We start from the raw sequence: 20,824 nt of genomic DNA, 5'->3' as shown, positions 1-20,824 counted from the left end.
CATAGGCAGGCCTGCTAATCCCTAAGCCACCCTTTTACTCTTAATATAGCCATAATATAAAGTGATACCTGAATATAGCTTGATGTAAATTTGGATTTTTCCAAGTCCCTATTTATTTTGTTCTGGTTTATTGTCTCAACATTTCCTTATTGTTCATACTGAATGGGTCACCTGCCATTACTGAATTTATTCTGCACCTTGTTTGTTTTAAGCAGGTTGCAACATTTGCAATGCTCCTGGTCGAGAAAGATAATGGCCCATGCCTTCATCATGTCTGTCTCAACTCCCTTCACAAATCTAGAAAACATTTTTTTGTTCTGGGTGGCAATAGCTAATCATGCATTGCCAATTTATAACTCATCACCAGGGAACGATACACAACAGAGCCAAGTCCCTTAGTCCACCACTCATGGAATCATAGAACGTTTACCACAGAGAAGGCCATTCAGCCCATCAAGCCTATGTCAGTTGATGGTGGGTCAATTTATTTAGTCCCGTGATCTTACCCCTTTCTCCCTGTAATATTCAAAGATTCTTTTTCACCATTTTTTGAGGACGAAAATATCTACCTTATTTCTTAAATGGGCAACTCCTCGTTTCTAAACAGTGACCCTAAGTTCTAGATCTCCCTCTAGAGAAAACGTCCTTTCCACATACACCATGCCAATCACTTTTCAGCATCTTGTAGCTCTCAATCAAGTCCTCTCTCCCTCTTCTAAACTCCAGTGGATATAAGTCCAGCCTGTGCAAAAGATAACCCTCTCATTCTAGGTATCAGTCCAGTAAACTTTCTCTGAACTTCTCCTGGCTCATTAAATCCTTCCATAACTCAGGAACCAGAGATCTCTGCCATAACTCGGGAACCGGAGATCTCTGCCATAACAGAGGCCAGCCTTCAGCTAATTGGTTCATTCCATGTGATATCAAGAAATGGCTTTGACCACAAGTCCATCAGACAGTGGTTAGCACAGGACATCCTGCAGGCCCGTGGGAGAAGGACACAATGGATCGTATGGAATGGTTTACTACGTTTACTAAGCAGACTGTCAAAGCCAATTAGCACAATTCCTCACTGCCAAACCTTACTAACAAGCACCAAGACCTCACTTAGCTGGCAGTGACAGAGCCCACACCACCCCACCGTCAGATCCTTCCTGCATGGTTGGAGTCTCACTCCCAGTGCACGCTTGCCCTCGAGATGGCTGTGATGAGGATAAGATGATTGACCACCTCTTTGTGGACCATGCATTTGCCAAGAAGGTCTGGAAAAGGATGCAAGAGTCCTTGTCAAGGTTCATTCTGAGAAGCTGCGGACAGAGAACTCTCTGGTCTACGGGCTGGTCCCAGGGACACAGACCAAGAGAGAAATCTACTGATACTGGAAGTCATCAACTCAATGAAAGACGCTTGAAACTTGTTGGTCTTTCTGTGCAAGCAGATGTCTGTAAGTGGATGCTGCTGACTGGCACATTCCAGGCTGCAGGAATACGTGCTGAGGGATGTACTGAAGTCTGGTGCAGCCAACACAAAGGCTCTGTGGGGAAGGACCACAGTCTGTCCTGCTGCCAGTGACCACTGAGGGGCTGCGTTCTGTGGTAGGTGTATTGTTCAAAGAGGTCACATGAACTGCATTGGTGCTTTATAATTAGAATGCATTGATTTGAAGATACTGTGAATAGAAAGATAGATGTGCACTGACTGTGTTTTGTTTTCATGAATAAAGTTTTTGAAATAAAAAACTGACTGAACATTGCATTCCGCAGTGGGGATGGGACCAGACAACAGCTTCAGGATGTGATCAAACTAGAGATGGTGCAAAGAGGTTCAGCAGGATGTTGTCTGAATTAAAGTGCTTCAGTTATGAGAGACTGGATAAGTTGGGTTTGTTCTCCCTGAAGTAGAGGAGGCTGACAGGCAACCTGGTGGAGGTACATAAAACAGTGCAAGGGGGATAGACAATAAAAGTATTTTTCCCATGGTGAAAGGTTTAAGGCAAGAAGTATTGGTTTGGTTAGACCGGATGAGGATTTATTTTCACCAGGGGGTGGTTGGAGTCTGGAATGTGCTGCCTTAAGAGGTGGCGGAGGCAGAGACTCTCATGACATTTAAAAAGCATCTAGTCAAGTCGCCAAGGCATTGAAGGCTCTGGAGTTTTGGACGGGTAAATGGGATTAGTGTAGATAAGTACAATGGGCAGCATGGACACAATGGGCCGATGGGCCTGTTCCTGTGCTGTACTGTACAACTCCATGACTGTCTCCAGGACTAAATGTACCTCAAGCCAAGCTGCTCCAGTGCAGTTATAACACCACTGTATACTTAACAACGTGGAAAACTGCCTGGGTGTGTCCTATACAGGAAAAGTTTGGCGTATGCAATCAACTAAATTCTTTTGTTATGCATTGCTGGGGATTGAGGGTAACTTGCTTCCACCCAAGTTCTGAGTCACTGATGAGGCCAGTGTGAGAACCACAGACTTCCACAGATGGAGCCAGAGGTGCACGGCGGGCTGGCAGGTGGGAGTTTGTCAGATGGTCCATTCTTTTGCCACTTACACAGGCCTTCTACTCACTGCATGGATTCAAGGTTTTCGATACTGCCCTGAATGCTCCTTCTGCACTTTGAGTGGTCATGCATAGAAAGAGGTCCCTGCTTTTCAGGGTCTCACCACAAACTTTTATTGTCGGAGGGCAGTGTTGTGTAGAGGATGCTGATGTAAGGCTCATCCTTTGAACACAGAGAAATACCAACCAATCAGCCTATTCTCAGTAATCAGCAAAGTGATGGAGGCTCTCGTCAACAGTGTTATAGGGTGCAAATTCTCCTGATCAACGCCCAGGGTGGGTTTCACCAGGACCAATCTACTCCAAGCCTCATTACAATGCAGAGGTTCAGAGCCAAAGTGCAGAAGTGAGGTAAGACTGGCTGCCCCTGACTTCAAGAGAACATTTGACCATGTGGGGCATTAAGGACACTCGTAAAACTGAAATCAGTGGGTATCAATTGTTGGATGTTTCAATGGTTCTTTTATATCTTGTGATAAAGGAAAATGGTTGTGGTTATCTGAGGTCAATCATCTCAACCCCAGGACGTCACTGTAGGAGCTTCTCGGGGCGTAACCATCTTCAGCTACTGCATCAATGGTCTTCATTCCATCACCAAGGTCAGAAGTCAGAATGTTCGTTCATGACTACACGATGTTCAATTTCATTTACTACTGCTCAGAAAATGAAACAGACTGTGCCTGAAGACTACAAGCACTAAACAACGTTCAGGCAAGATCTGATAAGTGGCGAGTGATATTCATGTCACTGAAATGTCAGGCAATAGTCATCTCCAACAAGAATGTACCTAAATACCCAACATCAACATCCTGGGGGGCTGACAACTGACTGGGCCATCTACAGAAATACATTCGCTACAACAGCACTTCACAGGCTGGGTTTCCTGTTACGAATGACTTATTCATGACACAACAAAGGCTCTCTGTCATGTACAAAGCATACATCATGAGCATGACAGTATACTCTCCAATTGTCTCTAAGTCCAGCAACTCCAAGAAGCTTAACACTATCCTTGACAAGGAGCCCTAGGTGAGATATTTGCATCATCATTAGTCACAGGTGAGATGGCAGTAGACTGGAGGGTAGTGAATGTTGTGCCTTTATCTAAGAAGGGCTGCAAAGAAAAACCTGGGAACTACAGACCAGAAAGTCTAACATCTGTGGTAGGTAAGTTACTGGAGAGGATTCTGAGGGATGAGATATACATGCATCTGGAAAGACAGGGGTTGATGAGGGGTAGTCAGCATGGCTTTGTACGTGGGAGATCATGTCTTATGAAATTGACTGAGTTTTTTGATGATGTGACCAAGAAAGTCAATGAGGGCAGTGCAGTAGATGTGGTCTATATGGACTTCAGTAAGGCTTTTGATAAGGCTCCACATGGTAGGCTGCTCTGAAAGGTTAGATTGCATGGAATCCAGGGAAAGCTAGCTAATTGGATACACAATTGGCTTTATGGTAGAAAGCAGAGGGTGATGGTGGAAGATTGTTTCTCGGGCTGGAGATCCGTGACTAGTGATGTGCCTCACGGGTCAGTGCTGGGCCTATTGTTGTTTGTCATCTCTATCAATGATTTGGATAAGAATGTATAAGGCATGGTCAGCAAATTTTCAGATTACACTAAAATAGGTAGTATAGTGGACAATGAAGAAAGTTATCAAAAATTACAGGGGGATCTTGATCAGCTGGGTAAATGGGCTGAGGAATGGCAAATGGAGTTTAATTCAGATAAGTACAAGGTGTTGTATTTTGGAAAGTCAAGTCCAGGTAGGACTTTCACAGTGAACGGCAGGGCCCCGGGGAGTGTTGCAGAACATAGGGACCTTGATGTATAAGTACATGGTTCCCTGAAAGTGGAGTCACAGGCAGACATGGTGGTATAGAAGGCTTTTGGCATGCTGGCTTTCATAAGTCAGGGCATTGAGGGCAGTGAACTTTTGGGGCAATTTTTTTTACACGAATGGTGGTACACATGTGCAGTGAGCTGCCAGAGGAAGTGGTTGAGGCAGGTACAATAACAACTTTTAAAAGACAGTTGGGCAGGTACATGGATTGGAAAGGTTTAGAAGGTGACAGGCCAAATGCTGGTAAATGGGACTATCTTGGATGGGGCATCTTGGTCGGCATGGACCAGTTGGGCCAAAGGGCCTGTTTCTATGCTGTATAACTCTATGAACTCTCTGTGACAAAGCAGCTCACTTACCTGCTTGTCTGGTATCCTGTCCACCAGTCAAAATATTCATTCCCTACACCAACAGCATATTTTGACTTCAGTGACTTACCTAGGTTACTTTGAAGGCACTTGCTAAACCTGTGCTCTCTTCTCTCAAGGAGTGCAGGACAGGAAGCAAGTGGGAAGACCTCAACTTGCAGATTTCCCTTCAAGTCACACATCATCCTAATTTGGAATTATTTTATTGTTCCTCCAACGGCGCTGGGCGTAAATCCTGGAATGTCTTATACCTGCAGGTGTTCCTTCATCGGAAGGACTGCAGCAGTTCAAGAAAGTGGGTATAGGTAGGGCTCTAAACTAAATGAGGGTGGGTGGGGGGGGGTTCAAGTGATAGGAATGAGAGAGGCACAGGAAAGTGAGGGGGAAAAGGGGAGAATGAAAATCAAAATGCAACAGGAAGGGCAGGAAATAAGCAGGAAATAAGTTCAGAGTAAATAAAACTTATAAAAGTCAAAGCTTTTAGCTCTGTATCTGAATGTACTCGGCATTTGTTATAAGACAGAGTTGACAGCATAAACATGAATTTGAATGAACAGCTATTACAGAGCGACCAGGTCTGACAACTCTGTAAGACTTTGATAACTTTGTCAGACCTGGTCATTCTGTAATAGCTGTTCAGTCAAACTGTTTCAAGTTATTCGATGCTCCGAGAGAAAAGACAAAAGGGGAAAGGAAGTGCAGAGGTGCAGTAACGTTGTAAATCAAGAAAGGCATCAGTGTGGCGGTCAGTGGTGATACAGTTGCACTGAATCTAAATGTGGAATCAGTTTGGGCGGAAATAAGGAATAGCAGGGGAAAGACACAGTTGGACTTGGTCCACAGGCCCTCTAAGTAATGCCTTAGAGCATAAATGGGGAAACAGCAAAGGTTTGTAAGAAGGCAATTGCGGGTGATTTTAGTCTGAATATTGATTGGACCAATCAAACTGGCAATGGTACTGTGCTGGAGGAATTTGTGAAGTGCATCTAGGATCATTTCTTAGAGCAACTTGTTACAGGACCTAGGTTTAATCATGTGAAATGATGTCAGATTAAAAAGCAATCTTGTAGTTAAGGCTCCCCTATGGAGTAGGAATCAAGACACAGTTAATGTCCAGGTAAGGTATGAGGGTGAACACCTCAGGGCAAAGCCAGTGTCCTCAACTTAAATGAGGGCAATACAGTAGTATGAAGGTTGAGTTGTCTAGAAATAGAATGGGAAAATGAGCCAGAGGAATGGGTAGTGGAGATACTTCAGCAGCCATTTCACAACACTCAGCAAAATGCTATCTCCACTGGAAAGAGGGATTCCAAGAGAAAGATGAGTCATCTGTGGTTAACAAGGGAATCAAGGAAAATACGAAATCAGAAAGTAGAGCAGACAAACTGGCAGTGCACTGGTAGACCAGAAAACTGGGAACTTTGCAAGTATCAGCAGCAAGAGACTTGAGTGAGGGGAAAAAATCATGAGAGGAAACTGGCAGGTAATATCAAAATAAACAGCAGATATAAAAAGGCAGTGATAAGCTAATGTAAGTGTGGGACTCCTGAAGGGTGACAGTGGGAAATTAGTAATGAGAAACAAGAAGATGGAAGATCATTTAAACCAGTTCTTTTGAATCAGTCTTTATGATGCGGGATATTGCAAACGTCCCAAAGATATCTACTGGGTAGTTTAAAATAGCATGGAAGAACCTGTAACAGTCCCTACCCATGAGATGGAGTTGGAGAGATCCAGAAAGGGAAGAGTCAGAGATGGACCATGTGAAGGTGAACAAGGTGGAAACTGGCAGCAAAACTAATGAAGTTCCTGAGTTCTGTATGAGACAGAAGGCAGCACCAATGCATGGATCTTTCTCACGCTGGAAAAATGTAACCAATGGGATGTCCCAAAAATCAGTTCTTGGCCTTCAGTTATTTACTAATTATATTAACCACCTGCAGCAGGAGGCAGGTTTGTCAGTGACACTGAAGTATGTGGGAGGGCATGCTGCGATGAGGATATCAGGACTCTGCAACAGATAGGTTGAGTGAGTAGACAAAATCTTGGCAAATGGAGTTTGATGTGAGGTCATGCACTTCGGTGGGAGGAATCAAAAGGCAGACTATTATCTACATGAAGAGAAATTGCAAATGACTGAAGTTCAGTGAGAACTGGGGGTTCTTATGCTTGGAAAACATGAAGTTACCAGGGAGGGTCAACAAGTAATTTAGAAGGTAAATGACATGTTCTCCTTTATTACAAGGGGGCTGTGGTTTAGAAATCAGAAAATATTGTTACAGTTGTACTGAGCACTGGTGAGGCTCACCTGTGTACACATGTGGTCCTTTTAGTTAAGGATATATCAGATTTGGAGGCAGTCCAGAAGACATTCACTGAGGTAATTCCTGGACTGACAGGGTTGTCCTATCAAGGATGGCTACATAAGTTAGACTCATATTCTTTGGAGGTTAAAAGAATGAAAGATGACCTGAAACATACAAAATTCTGAGAGGCAGATTCTTCCATGAGTGGGAGAGTTTCTCATGAGGGGACATAGTCATAAGATAGGGCAGGGGTGGGTATCATTTAAAACTGAGGTATGTAGGGAATTCTTCTCACAGAGGGTGGTGAGCTTCCGGAATTCTTTGCCTTGGAGGAGGTGGAAGCTAGATCACTGGAGATACTTAAAGAAGAGCGGGATAAATCTTTGAAAGGTTGGGGAACTGAGGGCTCTGTGAACTGGTGCAGAAGAGGACTTGAAGCCTGGGCAGATCAGCCATGATCAAATTAAGAAGCTGCAGAGAGCAGTGGATTCTGCCCAATACATCATGGGCACATCCCTCCCCACCATTGGCGGTATCTACAGGAGGTGCTGCCTCAAGAAGGCAACATCCATCATCAAAGATCCCCACCATCTGGGCCATGCCATCTCCTCGCAGCTACCATTGGGCAGGAATTACACAAGCCTGAACCACCAGGTTCAAGAACAGCTACTTCCCTTCAACCATTCGGTTCTTGAACCAACCAGCAAAACCCTAATCACTGCAGTTTAGCAACACTATGACCACTTTGCACTAAACTGGATTTGCTTTTTTTTTGTTATGTGTTCTTTCTTGTAAAAATTGTGTATAATCTATGTTTAATTTATGTTTTTCTTGTGAATGCTGCTTTTTTGATGCTATGTGCCTGTGATGCTTCAGCAGGTAAGTTTTTCATTGCACCTGTACACACGTGTACCTGTGCATATGACAATAAACTCGACTTTGACTTTGAATGCAAGGCAGGCTTTAGGAGCCAGGTGGTCTACTGGTGGAGTCTAGTATGATCCCATCAGAGTGATTGTACCTTTCTCATTTTTGAGTTACCATAGAACAGTACAGCACAATACAGGCCCTTCGGCCCACTACGTTGTGCCGAACCTTTAAACCTCACCTAAGACTATCTAACCCCTTCATCCCACATATCCCCCTATTTTAAATTCCTCCATATGCTTATCTAACAATCTCTTGATTTGACCAATGTACCTGCCTCCACCACTGCCCCAGGCAGTGCATTCCATGCCCCAACCACTCTCTGGGTAAAAAACCTTTCTGATATCGCCCTTGAATTTCCCACCCATTACTTTAAAGCCATGCCCTCTTGTATTGAGCATTGGTGCCCTGGGAAAGAGGCGCTGGCTGTCTACTCTATCTATTCCTCTTAATATTTTGTACATCTACTCCTGCCCTTGTGATCTTGTTCTGTCAAGGGTAATTAACAATACTCGGATCCTAAAAAGTTAATGAATTAAAAATAAAAACCTCATTTCCCTCTGTTAAATTCCAACATTTAACAAGTTCTGGACCTTTGTAATATGAGGTTGTCACTGTGCCAAGTGATTTCATTTTGAACCACTGTCTGAACTCAGAGTGGTACAATTTATCGCTTCTGTTTTATCTCCCCCAGTCAAGGTTGGACTAGTATTTCAGCAGTTTGATATTACTGCCATGACAGATATATAGTGATTGCGCTGTCTTGATTTAAAACTTGTTTCACTCCAACCCTTTGTAGGAGATTCTATATTTTGATGATTGCTCCTCTAATTTTGATATTTCTTTGAGTGAATAAGAGAATACAAACTCTGCATTGCTGATTTCATAGTATCCTCACCATTCACTTTTACTGCCCTGATTACTCAAACCAATTGCTACTCTTGAACCTTCTCCATCTAAGCCATAACATCTCTGGAAAGTTGAATCTTGAACATCTTACACCCTTACAACATGTCATTGGCAGCTGGAAAAACTAATGGTACTCCACAGTCACTAATGGGGACCCAGTACAGGAATAGTCTTCATACCTGGCTGTTGGCAAGAGGTTCCCCAAACTGCTTGCGGACCTTGAGGTGATCTCGAGCCAGAAGAATAGAAGCATATGCAGCACCTAATGAGCATGAAGCTGAAAAAATCAAAAAGACACAGTTAGAAATGGTTAATGAGAATAAAAATGTCAAAACAAAGATACACAAATAGTTACTGGACTTGTGAAGCAGAGATTTGCAGACAGTTTAATTGACTTCAGACACATGAACAGAAGAATGCCTTTCAGTCCATTGAGCCTACAGGACAGTTTAATTGGATTACAGTTGATCTTTGACCAGCTCCATCTACCCACCATAGTTCTACAGCTCTTAACATGTCTGCCTAACAAATACCTACAATCTCCAGCCTCAACACCTTTGCTCAGTCGGGTATTCCAGAAACCATTACCTTTTGCCCCACACTGTGTGAGCAGGAGGACCATCTGTGCCCCACACTGTATGAGCAGGAGGACCATCCATGTCCCACACTGTGTGAGCAGGAGGACCATCCGTGTCCCACACTGTGTGAGCAGGAGGACCATCCGTGTCCCACACTGTGTGAGCAGGAGGACCATCCGTGTCCCACACTGTGTGAGCAGGAGGACCATCCGTGTCCCACACTGTGTGAGCAGGAGGACCATCCGTGTCCCACACTGTGTGAGCAGTAGGACCCCTATTGTACCTTTTATTTTCTATGTCCAGTGCACAATATTTTTGGAAGCTCTACTTTTTCCATTCAAAGAAATACGTTCAGCATGCATGTAGCTCCCTCCTCCCAGAAAACCCACCACCACATTCCACTTCTGCTTAGTCAGTCAATCACAGAGAGGATTATGATTGTAAAGGACTTCAATTTCCCCAATATTAAATTGGATGCTTTAGTGTAAAAAGTGTAGAGGGGTAGAATTTTTAAATTGCATTCAGGACAACGTTTTGTGCCAGTATGTTTATTTGAGTTTAATCCAGCTAAGGGTGAGGTGGTGCATTTTGGGAGTACTAATGAGGCTAGGACAATACCATGTAAGGCTCAGGGGAGTATTGAGGAACAGAAGGACCTCGGTGTACAAGTTCATAAATCCACGTACATTGCATGGTTAAGAGATACTGGCCTTTATTAGTTGAGGCATTAAATACATGAGCAGGAAGGTTTTGCTCTAACTTTATAAAAGACTGATCAGATCTCAGCTGGATACTGCACTCAGTTGTTGTTATCACATAATGGGAAAGAGGGTGGTGGCATATGGGTGTTCATCTGACTGGAAATCTGTAACAAGTAGTGTGCCACAGGGATTGGTGCTGGGATCTTTATTTATCTATACTTGGACAGGTAGATTTAGAGGGATATGGGCCAAATGGGACTGGCTTAGATATGAATCTTGGCCAGCATGGACCATGGACCCGTTTCCGTGCTGTATGACTCTATGACTCTAAACGACTTCATGACAACATGGGAGGTATGATTAGCGAGTTTGGAGATGATGTGAAAATTGGTGTGGTTGTAGACAGCAAAGAAGGTTGTCTTAAGGATATAGTGGGATATAAATCAGCTGGAAAGTTGGGTGGAACGGTGGCAAATTTAATCCAGACAAGTGTGAGGTATTGCACTTTGGAAAATCAAATTTTGTTAGGACATATAGAATAAGTGGGACAGACTTTAGGAGAGTTGATGTACAGAGAGACCTTGGAGTGCAAGTCCATAGCTCCCTGAAAGTAGCGACACAGGTGGATAGGGTAGTGAAGATGGTATTTGGTATGCTTGCTTTCAGAGGCCAATGCACTTGAATGTAAGAGCTGATACCTCATGTTGAAATTGTACAAAACGTCAGTTATACTGCACCTAGAGTAGTGTGTGGTAGAAATAGCAAGAGCGCAGCAGAAATTCACCAGGATGTTGCCTGAGATAGTGTGTTTCGATTAGGAGCAGAGACTGGAGAGGCTAGTTCTATTCTTCCTGAAGCGGAAGAGATTAAGAGGGGGCACGATTGAGGTATATAAAATTATGAGGGGGGTAGATAGGGGAGACCGCAGGAAACTTCCCCATATCAGAGGCAAGTAAAACTAGAGGACATAGATTTAGGGTAAGGGGTAAGAAATTTAGGGGGGATCTGAGGGGGACCTTTTCACTCAGAGACTGGTGAGTATCTGGAATACACTGCCTGAGAGAGTGGTGGAAGCAGAGTTGCTGACAGCATTTAAGGAGTGTCTAGACCAGCACTTGAATTGCCCAGGAATAGAAGGCCATGGGCCAAGTGCTGGGATTAATATGGATGGGGCCGAATGCTGTATGGCTCTGACTGTACGTAATCCTATCACAGAAAGGGCAGTATTGCCCATTAAAGAAGTAATCTCAGCGGACATAGAGGAGGTGTTAAATGAATACTTCACATCTGTATTCACTAAAGAGAAGGATATTTTAGTGGGAGCATTTGGGGAAGGGGACAGAAGCAGTTAACATTAACAGGGAGGAAGCATCAGTCCAGTTAACAAGCATAAAGTCCCCAGGGCCTGAGGTGTATCCTGGGCTGCTATGGGAGGCAAGGGAGGAGATTGCTGGGGCTTTGACAGAAATTTATAAATCCTTACTGGTCACAGGTGAAGTGCCAGACGATTGGAAGACAGATGTGATATTCAAGAAAGGCAGTGGGAATAAGCCAGGTGAGTCAAACTTAGGGACAGTGAAGTTATTGGAAAAAATTCTGAGTGTCAAGATTAATCTTTTTTTTAATTCAAGGGATGTGGGCTGCACAGACTGAGCCCACATTGAATTGCCCATCCCTAATTGCCCCTGAGAAGGAGATGGTGAGCTGCCTCCTTGAACCACTGTAGTCCTTGAGGTGTGGGTATATCCACAATGCTATTAGGGAGGGAGTTCCAGGATTTTGACCCAGTGACGGTGAAGGAATGGCGATACATTTCCAAGTCAGGATGGTGTGTAGTTTGTTGGGCAACTTCCAGGTGGGGGTGTTCCCCGTGCTTTTGCTGGCCTTGTCCTTCTAGCTGGTGGGTTTGGAAGGTGCTGTCTGAGGAGTCTTGGTGAGTTGCTGCAGTGCGCCCTGTAGATGGTACAAACTGCTGCTACTCTGTGTCGGTGGTGGAGTGAGTGAACGGTTGTGGATGGGGTGCCAATCAAACCTTGCCTATTTAAGTGCCTATCCAAATGTCTCTTAAATATAGTGATTGTATCGGACTCCACCGTCACTCTGACAGTGAGTTATGGTTATTAGCCATTTCTGTTAAAAAAAAATTCATCTCAAATCCCCTTTAAAACACCTTCTCACCTTAAACATTTGGCCTCTTGGTAGCCCTACTATGGGAGAAAGATTCTGATGATCTACCCTATCCATGCCTCTTATAATTTTATGTATTTCAGCCAGTCCAATCTCTCTTCATAACTAATGTCCTCCAATCCAGGCCACATCCTGGGGCACCCCTTATGATCTCTCTCCAACTCAATCATATCCTTCCTATAATGTGGCGACCAGAACAGCACATTATACATCTGACATGTGGGGGTTGTTTAAAGACCAGCTCATCAGCGCTCAGGACCGGCATGTTCTGGTAAGGAGGAAGGACAAGGATGGCAGGAACCTTGGATGTCGAGAGAGGTTATGAATTTAGTCAAAAAGAGAAAGGAAGATTATGTGAGGTTTAGGAAGCTAAAATCAGAAACAGCCCTTGAGGAATATAGAGACAGCAGGAAAGAGCTCAAGCAGGGGATTAGGATGGGCAAAAGGGGCCATGACAAGTCGGATTAAAGAGAATCCCAAGGCATTTTATACGTACATCAAAAAACAAGAAAATAACTACGGGGGGAGTAGGACCACTCAAGGATAGAGGAGGGAATTTCTGCTTGGAGTCAGAGGATGTGGGCGAGGTACTAAATGAGTACATTGTGTTGGCATTCACCAAGAAGAATGTGGAGGACAGTGAGCAGTGTGGGGCACGCTGACGTCTCGGGCATGTTGAGATCAGGAAGGAGGTGATGCTGGGTCTTTTGAAGGGCATCAAGGTGGATAAGTTCCCAGGGCCTAATGGGATATATCCCAAGTCATTGAACGAGGCGAGAGAGGAGATTGCTGGGGCCTTGACGAAAATCTTTGTATCCTCATTAGCAACAGGCGATGTGCTAAAGGACTGAAGAGTAGCCAATGTGGATCCTTTGTTCAAGAAGGGAAATAGGGATAATCCAAGAAATTATAGGTCAGTGAGCCTCACATCAGTGGTAGGGAAGCTATTAGAGAGGATTGTTAGGGATAGGATTTACATACATTTGGAAAAACATGGCCTGATTAGGGGAAGTCAGCAGGGCAAATCATGTCTTACAAACTTGATTGAGTTTTTTGAGATGACAAAGGTGGTTGATGAGGGTAGGGCAGTGGGTGTTGTCTACATGGACTTTGGTAAGGCGTTTGACAAGGTCCCTCGTGGTAGGTTGATCCAGAAGGTTAAGATGCATAGGATCCACGGTGACTCGATGGTTTGGATTCAGAATTTGCTTGCCCATAGAAGAGGGTAGTGGTGGAAGGGTGTTATTCTGACTGGAGGTCCATGATTAGTGGTCTTCCGTAGGGATCAGTGCTGGGATCTGTTGCTTGTGATGTTTATAAGTGACTTGGATGAAAATATAGACAGGCAGGTTAGTTACACATTGAGAAGTCTAATGTAAGGGGAGAGTATATAGTTAATCACAGGACCCTTAACAGCATTGATTTACAGAGGTCAAAGTTCACTGGAAGTGGCCGTGTAAGTAGATAGCATAGTAAAGGAGGCATATGGCATGCTTGCCTTCATTGGTCGGGGCAATGAACATAAGCGTCAGAGTCACAGAATCATACAGCATGGAAACAGGCCCATCGGCCCAACTGGTCCATGCCGACCAAGACCCATCTAAGCTAGTCACATTTGCCTGTGTTTGGCCCATATCCTTCTAAACATAGAATATGGAACAGTACAGCACAGTACAGGCCCTTTAGCCCACTATGTTGTGCCAACCTAAATAAACCTACTCCATAATCAATCTAACCCTTCTCTCCCACACAGCCCAGAACCCTCCATTTTTCTAACTTCCGTGTGCCTATCTAAGAGTCTTTTAAATACCCCTATCGTATCAGCCTCTACCACCACCCCCAGCAGGGTGTTCCAGGCACCCACCACTCTGTGTGGAAAAACCTACCTCTGACATCTCCCCTAAACTTTCCTCCTCTGACTTTAAACAGATGTCCTCCGGTATTGGCCAATGCCGCTCTGGGGAAAAGGCACTGGCTGCCCACTCTATCTATGCCCCTCGTAATCTTATACACCTTTATCAAGTCGCCTCTCATCCTGCGTGGTTCCAAAGAGAAAAGCCCTGGCTTGCTCAACCTTTCCTCATAAGATATGTTCTATAATCCAGCCAGCATCCTAGTAAATCTCTGCACCCTTTCCAAAGCTTCCACATCCTTCCTATAATGAGGAGACCAGAACTGAACACAATACTCTAAGTGTGATGTAACCAGAGTTTTATAGACTCCGCGGCTCTTGAACTCAATCCCCCAACTAATGAAGGCCAACACACCATATGCTTTCTCAACCAACCTATCAACTTGTGCGGCAACTTTGAGGAATCTATGGACTTAAAACCCCAAGATCCCTCTGTTCCTCCACACTGTTAAGAAACCTGTCATTAACCTTGTACTCCGCCTTCAAGTTCGATCTTCCAAAGTGTATCACTTCACACTTTACTGAATTGAACTCCACCTGCCACTTCTCCGCCCACCTACGACAACCTTCCACACTATCCACAACACTTCAAACCTTCGTGTCATTTGCAAACTTAATAACCCACCCCTCGACTTCCTCATCCAAGTCATTTATAAAAATCACACTAAGCTCTCCTAAGTCCCTTCTTAAGCTCCTTCCTGGCTACCTTATAATTCTCAAGAGCCATGCTTGACTTTTGCTTCCTAAACTTTAAGTATGTTTCCTTCTTCCTCTTTATTAAATATTTCACCTCTTGTCAACCATGGTTCCTTTACCGTTCCATCCTTTCCCTGTCTCAGTGGGACAAACCCATCCAGAACCCCATGCAAGTGTTCCCTGAACAGCCTCCACATTTCTTCTATGCATTTCCCTGAGAACATCTGTTCCCAATTTACACTCCCAAGATCCTGCCTAATACCTTTGTAATTAGCCCTCCCCCAATTAAAAACTTTCCCATATCGTCTGCTTCTATCCCTGTCCATGCAGAAGGTCAGAGGCCAAGGGATCCAGGGAGGCTTGGCAGTGTGGATTCAGAATTGGCTTGCCTGTAGGAAGCAGAGGGTTGTGGTGGAGGGAGTGCATTTGGACTGGAGGGCTGTGACTAGTGGTGTCTCACAGGGATTGGCTCTGGGACCTCTACTTCTTGTGGTATTTATTGACCTAGAATGAGGGGGTGGAAGGGTGGGTTAGCAAGTTTGCAGATGACACAAAGATTGGTGGTGTTGTGGATAGTGTGGAGGGCTGTCGAAGCTTACAGAGCGATATTGATAGGATGCAGAGCTGGGCTGACAAGTGGCAGATGGAGTTCAATCCGGAGAAGTGTGAGGTGGTACACTTTGGAAAGACAAACTCCAAGGCGGAGTACAAGGTAAATGGCAGGATTCTGGGCAGTGTAGAGGAGCAGAGGGACCTGGGGGGGGTTCACATCCACAGATCACTGAAAATTGCCACACAGGTGGATAGGGTAGTTAAGAAAGCTTATGGGATGTTAGCTTTCATAAGTTGTGGGATCGAGCTTAAGAGCCGCGAAGTAATGATGCAGATTTACAAAACTCTGGTTAGGCCACACACAGAGTACTGTGTCCAGTTCTGGTTGCCTCATTATAGGAAGGATGTGGAGGCACTGGAAAGGATGCAGAGGAGATTTACCAGGATGCTGCCTGGATTAGAGAGTATGGATTATGAGGAGAGACTAAAGGAGCTAGGGCTTTACTCATTGGAGAGAAGGAGGATGAGGGGAGACATGATAGAGGTATACAAGATATTGAGAGGAATAGATAGAGTGGACAGCCAGCGCCTCTTTCCCAGGGCACCAATGCTCAATACAAGAGGACATGGCTTTAAGGTAATGGGTGGGAAGTTCAAGGGAGACGTCAGAGGGAGGTTTTTCACCCAGAGAGTGGTTGGTGCCTGGAGGCTGATACGTTGGTCAAATTCAAGAGATTGTTAGATAAGTATATGGAGGAATTTAAGATAGAGGGATATGTGGGAGGAAGGGGTTAGATAGTCTTAGGTGTGGTTTGAAGGTTAGCACAACATGGTGGGCAGAAGAGCCTGTATTGTTCTATGGTCTATGGAGTTGTGGTCACAATCTCCAAAATGCTCGCCCACTGAAAGGTCTGTCGCCTGACCAGGCTCATTGCCTAGTACTGGATTCAGTATGGCCTCTCCTCTGGTCGGTCTGTCCACATACTTTGTCAGGAATCCTTCCTGGATGCACTTAACAAATTCTACCATCTAAAACTTTTGCACTGAGGACGTGCCAATCAATATTAAGGAAGTTGAAGTCACCCATGAAATCAACCCTGGTTTTTTGCACCTCTCCAAAATCTCCCTACTTACCTGATTCTCAGTGTCCTGGTGGCTATTGGGGATCAATAGAATGCACTCCCTTATGTTTCTGACTTCCACCCACACTGACTCAGTAGACGATCCCTCCATGACATCCTCCCTTTCTGCAGCTGTGACACTATCCCTGATTAGCAGTGCCGCTCTCCCCACTTTTACCTCCTTCCCTATCTCTTTTGAAACATCTAAACCCCAGAATATCAAGCAGCCAATCCTGCCTTGCGACAGCCAGTCTCTGTAATGGCCACAACATCGTAATCCCACTTACTGATCCATGCTCTGGGTTCATCACCCTTATACTTCTCGCATTAAAGACATTTCAACCCATCCAACTGACTGTGTTTATGACCTACCTACTGTCTATCCTTCCTCACAGTCTCTCTGCATAATGCATCCACCTTTACTCCAACTGTTCCATCACCTGACTGAACACTCTGGTTCCCATCCTCCTGTCAACCTAGTTTAAACCTTTCCCAACAACTCTAGCAAACTTGCCCACAAGGACATTGGTCCCTCTCGAGTTTAGGGGTAACCTGTTCCTTTTGTACAGGTCATACCTTCCCCAGAAGAGATCCCAATAAACCTTTCCTATCCATGTACCTGCCCAAGTACCTTTTAAATATTGTTAATGTATGATCCACTCCCTCTGGCAGTTCATTCCATATACTGATCACCCTCTGGGTGAAAAAGTTGCCCCTCAGGTTCCTATTAAATCTCACCCCTCTCACTTTAAACCTATGCCCTCTATTTCTTGATTCCCCAACCCTGGGAAGAAGACTGTGCACATTCATCCTGTTTATGTGCCTCATGATTTTATACACCTCGATAAGATCACCCTGCATTCTCCTATGGTCTAATGAATAAGGTCCCAGGCTGCTCGACCTCCCTCTGTAATTCAGTCCTTCGAGTCCCGGCAACATTCTCGTAAATCTCCTCTGCACTCTCTCCAGCTTAATGGCATCTTTCCTATAGCAGGGCGACCAAAACTGAACACAATATTCCAAATGTGGTCTCACCAACATCTTGTACAACTGCAACATAACATCCCGACTTCTATACACAATGCCCTGACTAATGAAGGCCAGTTGCCAAAAACTACTTTCACTTCTGATGCCACTTCCAAGGAACTCCTTGGTCCCTCTGTTCTACAACACCCAAGACAATGCCGGGATATATGCATGTGAAAACTGCCTCGGTCTTTCACTCAGGTTCTGCAATTAAAGAAATACATTAAGGCCAACTTAGCCAAGTTTTGACGGTTATTTCTATCCTTCCTATTGTTTGGTTCTGCTGAATTAAATACTAAAGCAAGTCATATAGCCCCTGTGGCTGTACCCCTTGACAATAAGTACTCCTGCTTGAGTGCTGTTGGGGGAGACAGCCTACCTGGGGGAAGCAACAGTGGCAGTGTCTCTGGCACAGAGTCCGGCCTTGTGGCTCAGGAGGGTAGGGAAGGAGTGAGGAGGGCATTAATGATGGGGGACTCTATAGTTAGGTGGGCAGACAAGCAATTCTGTGGACGCAGGAAAGAAACTTGGAAGGTAGTTTGCCTCCCAGGTGCCAGGGTCCGGGATGTTTCAGATCGCGTCCAAGATATCCTGAAGGGGGAGGGAGAACAGCCAGAGGTTGTGGTACATATTGGTACCAACGACATAGGTAGGGAAAGGAATGAGGTCCTGAAAAAAGACTGTAGAGAATTAGGAAGGAAGTTGAGAAGCAGGACCTCAAAGGTAGTGATTTCCGGATTGCTGCCTGTGTTAAGTGACAGTGGGTATAGGAACAGAATGAGGAGGAGGTTAAACGTGTGGCTGAGGAATTGGAGTAAGGAGCAGGGATTCAGATTTCTGGATCATTGGAGCCTCTTTTGGGGCAGGTACGACCTGTTCAAAGAGGATGGGTTGCACTTGAATCCCAGGGACACCAATATCCTGGCGGGGAGGTTTGCTAAGGATACTGGGGAGGGTTTAAACTAGAATTGTTGGGGGGTGGGATCCGAACTGGAGAGACTGGGGAAGAGGTGTTTGGCTCTCAAATAGAGAAAGCTAGTAGTAGGTATGATAGGCAGGTGATACAGAAGGGACGTGCTCAGACAGGTTTGAGATGTGTCTATTTTAATGCAAGGAGTATTGTGAACAAGTCGGATGAGCTTAGAGCTTGGATCAATACTTGGAGCTATGATGTGGTGGCCATTACGGAGACTTGGATGGCTCGGGGACTGGAATAGTTGATTCAAGTGCCAGGTTTTAGATGTTTCAGAAAAGACAGGGAGGGAGGTAAAAGAGGTGGGGGAGTGGCACTGTTGATCAGAGATAGTGTCACGGCTGCAGAAAAGGTGGACGTCGTGGAAGGACTGTACAGAGTCTCTGTGGGTAGAGGTTAGGAACAGGAAGGGGTCAATAACTTTACTGGGTGTTTTTTATAGGCCGCCCAATAGTAACAGGGATATTGAGGAGCAGACAGGGAAGTAGATCCTAGAAAGGTGTGAGAATAACAGAGTTGTTGTGATGGGGGATTTTAATTTCCCAAACATCGATTGGCATCTCCAGACAGTGAGGGGTTTAGATGGGGTGGAGTTTGTTAAGTGTGTTCAGGAAGGATTCTTGACACAGTGTGTAGATAGACCTACAAGAGGAGAGGCTGTGCTTGATTTGGTATTGGGAAATGAACCTGGTCAGGTGTCAGATCTCTCAGTGGGTAAACATTTTGGTGATAGTGATCATAATTCTATCTCCTTTACGTTAGCACTGGAGAGAGATAGGAACAGACAGACTAGGAAGGCGTTTACTTGGAGTAAAGGGAATTATGAGGTTCTCAGGCAGGAAATTGGAAGATTAAATTGGGAACAGATTTCTCAGGGAAAAGTACGGAAGAAATGTGGCAGATGTTCAGGGGATATTTGTGTGGTGTTCTGCATAGGCATGTTCCAATGAGACAGGGGAGTCACAAGAGGATACAGGAACCGTGGTGTACAAAGGCTATAATAAATCTAGTCAAAAGAAAAGCTTACAAAAGGTACAGAGAGCTAGGTAATGTTAGAGATCTGGAAGAGTATAAGGCTAATAGGAAGGACCTTAAGAAGGAGATTAGGAGAGCCAGAAGGGGGCATGAGAAGGCCTTGGCGGGCAGGATTAAGGAAAACCCCAAGGCATTCTACAGGTATGTGAAGAGCAAGAGAATAAGATGTGAAAGAATAGGGCCTATCAAGTGCAGCAGTGGGAATGTGTGTATGGATCTGGAAGAAATGGCAGAGGTACTTAATGAATACTTTACGTCAGTATTCACTACAGAAAAAGATCTGGGGGATTGTAGTGAGGACTTGCAGCGGCCTGAAAAGCTTGAGCATGTAGATATTAGGGAGGAGGAGGTGCTGAAACTTTTGGAAAGTATCAAGTTGGATAAGTTGCCGGGACCAGATGAGATGTTCCCCAGGCTGCTGTGGGAGGCGAGGGAAGAGGTTGCGGAGCCTCTGACAATGATCTTTGCATCGTCGATGGAGACGGGAGAGGTTCCAGAAGATTGGAGGGTTGCGGATGTTGTTCCCTTATTCAAGAAGGGGAGTAGGGATAGCCCAGGAAATTATAGACCAGTGAGTCTCACCTCAGTGGTTGGTAAGCTGATGGAGCAGATCCTGAGAGGCAGGATTTATGAACATTTGGAGAGGTATAATATGAATAGGAATAGTCAGCATGGCTTTGTCAAGGGCAGGTCCTGCCTTACGAGCCTGATTGAATTTTTTGAGGATGTGACTAAACACATCGATGAAGGGAGAGCAGTAGATGTAGTGTATATGGATTTCAGCAAAGCATTCGATAAGGTACCCCATGCAAGGATTATTGAGAAAGTAAGGAGGCATGGGATCCAAGGGGGCATTGCAGTGTGGATCCAGAACTGGCTGGCTCACAGAAGGCAAAGAGTGGTTGTTGAAGGGTCGTATTCTGCGTGGAGGTCGGTGACCAGTGGTATACCTCAGTGATCTGTACTGGGACCCTTGCTCTTTGTGATTTTTATATATGACCAAGATGAGGAAGTGGAGGGGTGGGTTAGTAAGTTTGCAGATGACACGAAGGTTGGGGGTGTTGTGGATAGTTTGGAGGGCTCTCAGAGGTTACAGAGGGACAGAGTTGGTCTGAGAGGTGGCAG

The 20,824-nt window shown here is 44.9% G+C and overlaps 1 protein-coding gene across 1 annotated transcript in view; it reads right to left on the bottom strand.

Annotated features, from left to right (window-relative positions):
- The window catches only part of acad8 (acyl-CoA dehydrogenase family, member 8), a 97,132-nt gene that overhangs the window by 14,524 nt on the left and 61,784 nt on the right, over window positions 1-20,824 (bottom strand). Inside the window, exon 8 of the mRNA XM_052040047.1 lies at window positions 9,098-9,195. Coding sequence (XP_051896007.1) covers window positions 9,098-9,195 — 98 coding nt within the window. The remainder of the gene's footprint in view (window positions 1-9,097; window positions 9,196-20,824) is intronic.

This window comes from Pristis pectinata, chromosome 27 (assembly GCF_009764475.1).
Source record: "Pristis pectinata isolate sPriPec2 chromosome 27, sPriPec2.1.pri, whole genome shotgun sequence".
NCBI classification, from domain to species: Eukaryota; Metazoa; Chordata; class Chondrichthyes; order Rhinopristiformes; family Pristidae; genus Pristis; species Pristis pectinata.
This window is presented reverse-complemented; position numbering and strand designations above follow the sequence as displayed.